At 41.1% G+C, this 8,678-nt stretch overlaps 1 protein-coding gene across 1 annotated transcript; it reads right to left on the bottom strand.

Annotated features, from left to right (window-relative positions):
- Positions 1-1,407: 1,407 nt before the first annotated feature.
- Positions 1,408-6,680, bottom strand: LOC110521420 (spindlin-Z). Its single transcript, XM_021598952.2, has 5 exons — positions 6,542-6,680; positions 5,808-5,849; positions 5,330-5,583; positions 4,887-5,120; positions 1,408-4,586 (listed from the first exon to the last, which is right to left on the bottom strand). Exons 2-5 carry the CDS (start codon positions 5,825-5,827, stop codon positions 4,381-4,383), a joined length of 714 nt encoding a protein of 237 aa, XP_021454627.1. The 5' UTR covers positions 5,828-5,849; positions 6,542-6,680; the 3' UTR covers positions 1,408-4,380.
- Positions 6,681-8,678: the final 1,998 nt, after the last annotated feature.

Raw genomic sequence — 8,678 nt, 5'->3', positions numbered from 1 at the left:
CAGGTGTCAGAATGGCCAAGTCAAAGTCCAGACCTGAATCCAATCGAGAATCTGTGGAAAGAACTGAAAACTGCTGTTCACAAATGCTCTCCATCCAACCTCACTGAGCTCGAGCTGTTTTGCAAGGAGGAATGGGAAAAAATGTCAGTCTCTCGATGTGCAAAACTGATAGAGACATACCCCAAGCGACTTACAGCTGTAATCGCAGAAAATGGTGGCGCTACAAAGTATTAACTTAAGGGGGCTGAATAATTTTGCACGCCCAATTTTTCAGTTTTTGATTTGTTAAAAAAGTTTGAAATATCCAATAAATGTCGTTCCACTTCATGATTGTGTCCCATTTGTTGTTGATTCTTCACAAACAAATACAGTTTTATATCTTTATGTTTGAAGCCTGAAATGTGGCAAAAGGTCGCAAAGTTCAAGGGGGCCGAATACTTTCGCAAGGCACTGTACATGTTGCCTACGCTCTTGCCTGCATGTACTACCTGTTGGTTACACTACTTGTATCTTTGCTTTTGTTGGCTGTTTCTTTGCTTTCACTGCCAGTCTTTTCGATTGCGAGTTTTGAAATTATTTTTCCGTGAAGGGCAGGGTTTAGAGGGAGGTGTAGACAATGAGTCTCCATTGGTCCACTAGTTTTGGAATGACGGTTTGTCTTAACCCGATCAATGAACATGATAAGTAGGTAATAGAAAAAAAGCCTGTAAGTATACGGTCTGACGTCACCTGGTTTTAGGGTTTTAGTTAACGTACTTCAAAATTGTCAGTCGCAGGTCAATAATGTACGGATATTAGAAGCATGTCTATCTAATACATTTAATGACAAACCATCTAACTACTTAGGTAAACATATGACTTACCTGTTGCACAACATTCGGCGCAGGTGTTGGTAACTGGTTCGCCATACACCTGCGCCAAACGTTGTGCAACAGGTAAGTCATATGTATATATATCCGTACATTATTGACCCGTGACTGACAATTTTGAAGTACGTTAACTAAAACCCTAAAACCAGGTGACGTCAGACTGTCTACCTAAGTAGGCAATAGAAAAAAAGCCTGTCTATCATGTTCATTGATTGGGTTAAGACGAACCGCCACTCCAAAACTAGTGAACCAATGGAGACTCATTGTCTACGCATCCCTCTAAACCCCGCCCTTCACGGAAAAATAATGCCAAAACTCGCAATCGAAAAGACTGGTAGTGAAAGCAAAGAAACAGACATCGAAAGAAAAGATACGAGTTGTGCAACAAAAAGGTAGCACATGTAGGCAAAATGTATTCAACAGGATTGATTGAACATTTAACCGAAAACTATTTTTGCATTAGTTTTCAAATAAAAAAAATATATCGTTTGTCTTAAGAGTTTTTGCTCTCGTTTTAAAATTATTTGCTTAAAAGTTGATGTATTGTTTTTGTTTACAACTCTATACATTTTGCTTTCAATTGTTTGGTTTTTGATCAACATCTATTATTTCACACGTTCTCGAAAATATGTTAACATTCTCAACTTTATTTTTCATGTTCACGTTTTTTTTTAAATATTTTGAATTCAATACATATGGCGTGAAATTGACCCCATACACTTGCCCCTCAAATATAACATTACAGAATATTAGCATAGACATGGTATCAAGAAATAGATAAAACGAGCCACCTACGGATTCCAAACGTGGCAGGTTCTTGTCATTGTTGCTAGCTATCTGACCATCCAGAATCACAACACACTGTCTTCTGCCCCATTGAAGCGTGCACATCGTTTTCATGACGTCAGCTAACCCGTCTATAGATAAGCCCTGACAATTTTAGTTTTTTTACAGTCACATTTTCTAGCTAAACATTTTACTAAAATTGGACTGCAAAGACTGCCACAAAATTATCTTCCAGATATATCATATTATACCTCTGCAACTGTCATAACCAATATGCTTGGTTGCATTCAAGTTATGCATGCAAATCTGACAATAAAAGGCTACATTTATACTGGCAGCCCAATTCAGTATTTTTTCCCCGCTAATTGGACTTTTCACATCAGATCCTTTCAGACCTTTTTCAGAGATAATCTGATTGGTCAAAAGACCAATTCGTGAAAAACAAGATCAGAATTGGGCTGCCTGTCTAAACACAGCCTAAGTACAATGACCCCTATGCACCAATGTACTGTGTAAAAAGATAGACTGGATACCCTGGAGTGGTGAGTAGGACTGGAGACTGTAAATCTGAATGATCCTAGCCAGTCCATTTGAGTTTTGGACTTCCTGGGATTACATTATGGAGTGTAGCTCTCAAATCTTTAAAATAAGATTAAAAAGTGAAAACTTGTATTTTTCCTCAAGAGACCAGGCCTAAGGATTTTTTTGGAAGCTGTCTTTGCTGCATTTCTCTAGGTGAGATTTGTAGATGGGTTTTAAAGCTGGTGTTTCAATGGGATATTTACAATATAAAGGAAGTAATCACAACAGCATACATTTACAACACAATCTAAAGTTACAGATGAAATACTGTGTGCCGTGTTATAAATGATTTATTTTCTCCATGCGTTTTATCATTATGGTTTACCATTGCTACAATATACCACTTGTTGTTGGTCATGGATGTTATATTGGGGGAAATTATTGTATACTGCAGTAATTACCAACATTGCACATATTCTCTAATACAAACTGACAATAGCAACAACCTCTTCACTCAGTCTTTGACACGTTTGTTTCTTTCGAGCATTTTTTACTTTTACTAATACTGACCAAATAGTGGCTTTAACATTAAACAGAATAAAATTGTGAGAGGTTAGCAAATATATAGAGTATGGCAACATGATCAGCCTGAAGGCACTTTATGATGCTTGTTTGTTTTCTATTGAAGATCAGAATGTAGTGTAAAGTCCTGCCTCTATTCTACTCCTCAAGCTTATCATACAGTCTGATGATGTTTTTAACATGTCAGGTATTGTTAGGGCCAGGAGTTTTCCTGATCTGGAAAGTCTTGATTTAGCATTATGAATGTTATATTAGGCAGTTCAAAATAGTGTTTGAACCATCACCACACAGCAGTGCTTCTCAACTCCAGTTGTCCAATAACCCCAACAGCAAACATTTTTGTTGTAGCCCTGGATAAGCACACAGATTCCAATGGTTAACTAATCATCAAGCCCCCAATGAGTTGAATCAGGTGAGGTTGTTCAGGCCAACAACAAAATGGTGTGCTGTTAGGGGTACTCGAGGACTGGAGTTGGGAGACACTGCTATACACTACTCCTAGGCCAGTGCAACCCAGTGCTATGAATCCAATGATAGCACTGTGGGTTTATCAAGGAATGATTGTCTATGAACTGACTGACAAATCAAACAAAGTTAGTTGCCTATTGATAAAGACAACAAAAACATGTAATGATGCTTTCAGGGGCATCACAGCTTACTGCATTTCACTTTCAAAGCTAACACTTCACTGAACAAAACAGCTCAAACTAGTCTCTACAAAGATTCACTTATACATCATGCTCGCTGTTTGGCCATTCAAGGACCAAATATGAATGGCTACTGGGGCCAGCTTTAAGTTTTATAATATATAATTCAGTTCTGCTTTGAATTAAGCATCAGGATGTGGGAAACAATTGAAATGTGGTCATTCTTGCACTATACTGTAAGTCTGTCATAGGGCAAGATGCACTCCTGGACTGTCCAAGATGTGAGTCTGTCATAGGGCAAGATGCACTCCTGGACTGTCCAAGATGTGAGTCTGTCATAGGGCAAGGTGCACTCCTGGACTGTCCAAGATGTGAGTCTGTCATAGGGCAAGATGCACTCCTGGACTGTCCAAGATGTGAGTCTGTCATAGGGCAATGTGCACTCCTGGACTGTCCAAGATGTGAGTCTGTCATAGGGCAAGGTGCACTCCTGGACTGTCCAAGATGTGAGTCTGTCATAGGGCAAGGTGCACTCCTGGACTGTCCAAGATGTGAGTCTGTCATAGGGCAAGGTGCACTCCTGGACTGTCCAAGATGTGAGTCTGTCATAGGGCAAGGTGCACTCCTGGACTGTCCAAGATGTGAGTCTGTCATAGGGCAAGGTGCACTCCTGGACTGTCCAAGATGTGAGTCTACGGTGGAGCACAACCAGGAAATGGGGTAACCAAAGAAGTGGGGAGGGTAAAAAGGTCCTTCCAAGTGTACACGTTCCCACCCTCCTCCTAGTGGCCTACAATATCATTGCTACAGTTCTGCTGTGCATATCATAGAACTAGATTCAATGTGGACTAATAGATTGCACTTCCTGAATGACAAAGCATAACTGTTAAACCCTCCAGGGCCTTTAGGTAGTTCGAGAGATAGAGAGTGGAGGATAAGTGAAAAGTAAGCGATGGAGTGAGTAAACAAGTGTCCTATGTGGTCTTGACCAGGTCGTAGACATGGATGTGAAAGTCATCGTCGTATTTGATGTAGTATACAGAGGGCTTGGCAGGGACTTGGTAGATCACCAGGCCTGTTCGCTTCACACCTTTGTCAGTAACATACTCCACCTGCTTACCCACAAGACTCTCAGTCTCCTCGCCTGGCTTTCGGTCGGCCGGAAGCAAGTGCTTATTTTCTAGAGGGAAAAACAATGAATAATGTCAATGCTAGGGGTCTGTTCTTGAAATCTGCTTAGGGGAATTATCAAAATATGTTATGCTTATAAGTATTCATCGATAAATATTTGTCCTTTCTACAAGAACAAACACAGCAAATACTGTAACGTAACCCTCCTAAATCCACTATCTTATAATTGGTGTGTAAAGAATAAACAAGTTCTACTCTGTAATCAGCCTCTCTCCAGTTCTCTGTAGGGGGAAGTATCTGAACACTGCTGCAGGTGGAGATGCTACTGAAGCTGAGAAATGGTCAATACCTGCTTCAGGTAAGATCCTGAGATCTCCCTCGGCATAGTCGTCCCACAGCTGGTACATGTATAGCACTGGGTCCTTCTCATAGGTGATGTAATACCAGTTAGTCATAATGGGAGCCCTGGAGAGGACCATGCCTCGCCACTCGTTCTTCTCTCCATCCTCCTTCTCAAAAAGGTGCTCCACCGCTTTGCCTACCAAATCCTCTGCCCCGTGAGGAACCTTGATCTTGTTGTTGACTGAGGAAGCAGATAAGTGTCATCAAGACAGAGACCAACATCACATAACCACTGTGTCCCTGCTGTGTGATCATGCAGTAGCAGATATACAGTAAGAACACATCATAACCCGTGCAAACCAAATTATGAAGTCTTTGCATTACTCAGAGCAGAGGATATGAAGCCTGATCTAAAAAAGGAGCCAAACCCATCACATTCACAACACTCACCAAGTTTATCTGTGAGAACCTGTAGATTAGACACCCTTTCGTCCTTGAATAGCTCGATGCCGTAGACACAGTCAAACCCGTCGTACTTGACCATGAATAGTGAGGGGTTGACACTGAGACGGTCCAGGACGGTGCCTTTCCATTTGCTCTGGTTGCCCTTCTCCCTCCAGTTGTGTTGTATTCTCACTCCCAGGAGACTGTTGGGGTCAGGGGTCATCACTGTGGTGTCACTCAGCTCCCCACTACTCCGCTTTCTGGGGACACAATTTATGTATGTGATAGTTGGATATGCAAACTCATAGGATAATTTCACAAGGAAGTGGGACATATTTTACATGTTATTATGAGAGTTAAACAATTCATATTTGCTCATAAGTGAAGCCTAGTGTAGCTTACCCTGACAGTCTGGAAAGAGGAACATTCCAAAGTGTGCATGTCATGATAACATATTTACAGAAAACAACATGTTTACACATACCTGCCCCTTTTCTTGGACATGCCTCCAAAAATTCAAATATTGCTGAGGGAAGATACAGATAAAAATTTTCAGAGATTGGGAGAAAAACAGCCATTTTCAGAAAAAAAGAGACTGAGCTGTTATGTATACAGTAGTGGTTGAGACAGACAACCAGAGCAGCCAATGGCTTAGCATGTCTGAATAACTTCCTGGTTATTTCCTTGTATGCATTGCATCCATGGAGGTCACTGCAACCAATGCAGAACAAAACTGCAGCAGTTATACATCTTTACCCCACATTTCATCATCTATAATAATTCATGTAACTAACTATTTGAAGATACACAGCCGGGATCAGGAAACACAAACTCATAGACTGCAAATTGGCTATGAGAGATCAAGAGAAGTGCTATTCAACTTCAAGAAAAATACGTCAGCCAACACCACTGTATCCCACATGCATAAATGAGAGGAGTGTAGCCAATTTAAATTCGCCACAACGATTGTATCACAAATGTAACATCGTCAATGTTACTATGTGACCCAGTGCTAGCCTATCGCACCACTGCTGATGAGACATGGAAAATGCGCGCCACAAGCACTGTTTGATCGTAATAGGTTATCAATTATTATTGTATTGATGTCAACTCCACGACATGCTGTTGTTCGGCGCACAAGCAAATGTAAATCTGTGTTAATGTCCCCGATAAATAATCTATAACACGATGGATTCTCTCCCATAAATATCATATTACCTGTACACGAATTTCATGCCAAAACGACTAAATTCTTCCAACAGAGAAACGCACACTACCGTCAATGCAAACCTTGCGAAACCTATGGAAAATGGGAGGATACTTCCGTGGGAAAACAATAACTACAGCCCCCATAGAACCTCGAGGTGCGATGTCCGTTGATAGGTAGGTGAAAGTCAGCGCAATGAACAATGGGAATTGTTGTCATTGTGGTGGTGAACGCAGGTTTCGTTCAGGCTCGTTCTCCGAAAATGGTGGCTTTTTGACCAGACAACTTTAATATTTATATATATATATATATATATATATTTTTTTTACCAAAACTTATAGCCAAGTAATAGTTAACCCCTTTACATTATCTTAATGTATTTTATATTTTTACTACATTAAATACAAATAAAAATTTTATGCTGCCTTTTTGTCACTGGTGTTACAATTATTTTACATTATTTTACATAACGATGGCTAACTGTGAACATCAAATCAAATGTTATTATAGCTATGTGCCTGGCTAGACTGTAAACTCTCCTTCCAGACTCACATTTAGCATCTCCAATCCAAAGTTAAATCTAGATTCGGCTTCCTATTTCACAACAATTTCACTCATGCTGCCAAACATACCCTCAGTTTCGATCCTACCGATCCTTGACTTCGGCGATGTCATATACAAAATAGCCTCCAACACTCTACTCAGAACATTGAATGCAGTCTATCACAGTGCCATCCGTTTTGTCACCAAAGCCCCATATACTACCCACCACTCGACCTGTATGCTTTCGTTGGCTGGTCCTCCCTACATATTTGTCACCAAACCCACTGGCTCCAGGTCATCTATAAGTCTTTGCTAGGTATAGCTCTGCCTTATCTCAGCTCACTGGTCACCATAGCAACACCCACCCAGAGCACGCGCTCCAGCAAGTATATTTCACTGGTCATCCACAAAGCCAATTCCCCCTTCGGCCGCCTTTAATTCCAGTTCTCTGCTGCCAATGACTGGAACGAACAGCAAAAATCACTGGAGACATATCTCCTCACTAACTTTAAGCGTCAGCTGTCAGAGCAGCTAACCGATCGCTGCAGCTGTACACCTGTACACCCATCTGTAAATAGCCCATCCAACCAACAACCTACCTCATACCCATATGTGTTTTTGTTTTTCTGCTCTTTTGCACACCAGTATTTTAACTTGCACATCCTCATCTGCACATATATAACTCCAGTGTAAACTGATAAGTTGTAATTTCTTCGCCACTATTGGCCTATTTATTGCCTTACCTCATTACTTCATTTGCACACACTGTATACAGATTTTTCTATTGTGTTATTGACTGTATGTTTGTTTATCCCATGTGTAACTTTGTGATGTTGTTTTTGTCGCACTGTTTTGCTTTATCTTGACCAGGTTGCAGTTGTAAATGAGAACTTGTTTTCAACTGGCCTACCTGGTCAAATAAAGGTGAAATATATATTTTTAATTAGTCACATGCACCGAATACAAAAGGTGTAGACCTTACAGTGAAATGCTTACTTACGAGCCCCTAACTGACAGAGCAGTTTAAAAAATATGGATAAGAATAAGAGATAAAAGTAACAAGTAATTAAAGAGGAGCAGTAAAGAAAAATAACAATATATACAGGGGGATGCCGGTACAGATACTTATTTGCGGGGCACCGGTTAGTTGAGAGTATGTACTGTACATGTAGGTAGAGTTAATTAATTAAAGTGACTATGTATAGATGACAACAGAGGGGAGGGGAGGGCAGGCAATGCGAATAGTCTGGATAGACATTTGACTAGATGTTCAGGGGTCTTATGGCTTGGGGGTAGAAGCTTAGAAGCCTCTTGGATCTAGACTTGGCTCCGGTACCGCTTGCCGTGTGGTAGCAGAGAGAACAGTCCATGACTAGGGTGGCTGGAGTCTTTGAGGTCTTGGATGGTAGGAAGCTTGGCCCCAGTAATGTACTGGGCCGTTCGCACTACCCTCTGTTGTGCCTTGCGGTTGGAGGCCAAGCAGTGCCCGCTTCACGACTGTCATGGTGTGCTTGGACCATGTCAGTTGGTTGGTGATGTGGATGCCAAGGAACTTGAAGCTCAACCTGCTCCACTGCAGCCCCGTCGATGACAATGGGGGCGTGC

This window comes from Oncorhynchus mykiss, chromosome 30, assembly GCF_013265735.2.
Source record: "Oncorhynchus mykiss isolate Arlee chromosome 30, USDA_OmykA_1.1, whole genome shotgun sequence".
NCBI lineage: Eukaryota > Metazoa > Chordata > Actinopteri > Salmoniformes > Salmonidae > Oncorhynchus > Oncorhynchus mykiss.
Note: the sequence above shows the minus strand (reverse complement) of the source record. Positions and strands in the feature narration are given on the sequence as shown.

Excerpts from the sequence above, each read along its gene's own strand:
- LOC110521420 (XM_021598952.2), bottom strand. The coding sequence starts at position 5,827 with ATGTCCAAGAAAAGGGGCAG. Across the intron at positions 5,584-5,807 it reads ATGTCCAAGAAAAGGGGCAG|AAAGCGGAGTAGTGGGGAGC; the intron begins GTATGTGTAAAC and ends TTGTGTCCCCAG. Across the intron at positions 4,587-4,886 it reads CAGGATCTTACCTGAAGCAG|AAAATAAGCACTTGCTTCCG; the intron begins GTATTGACCATT and ends TTTTCCCTCTAG.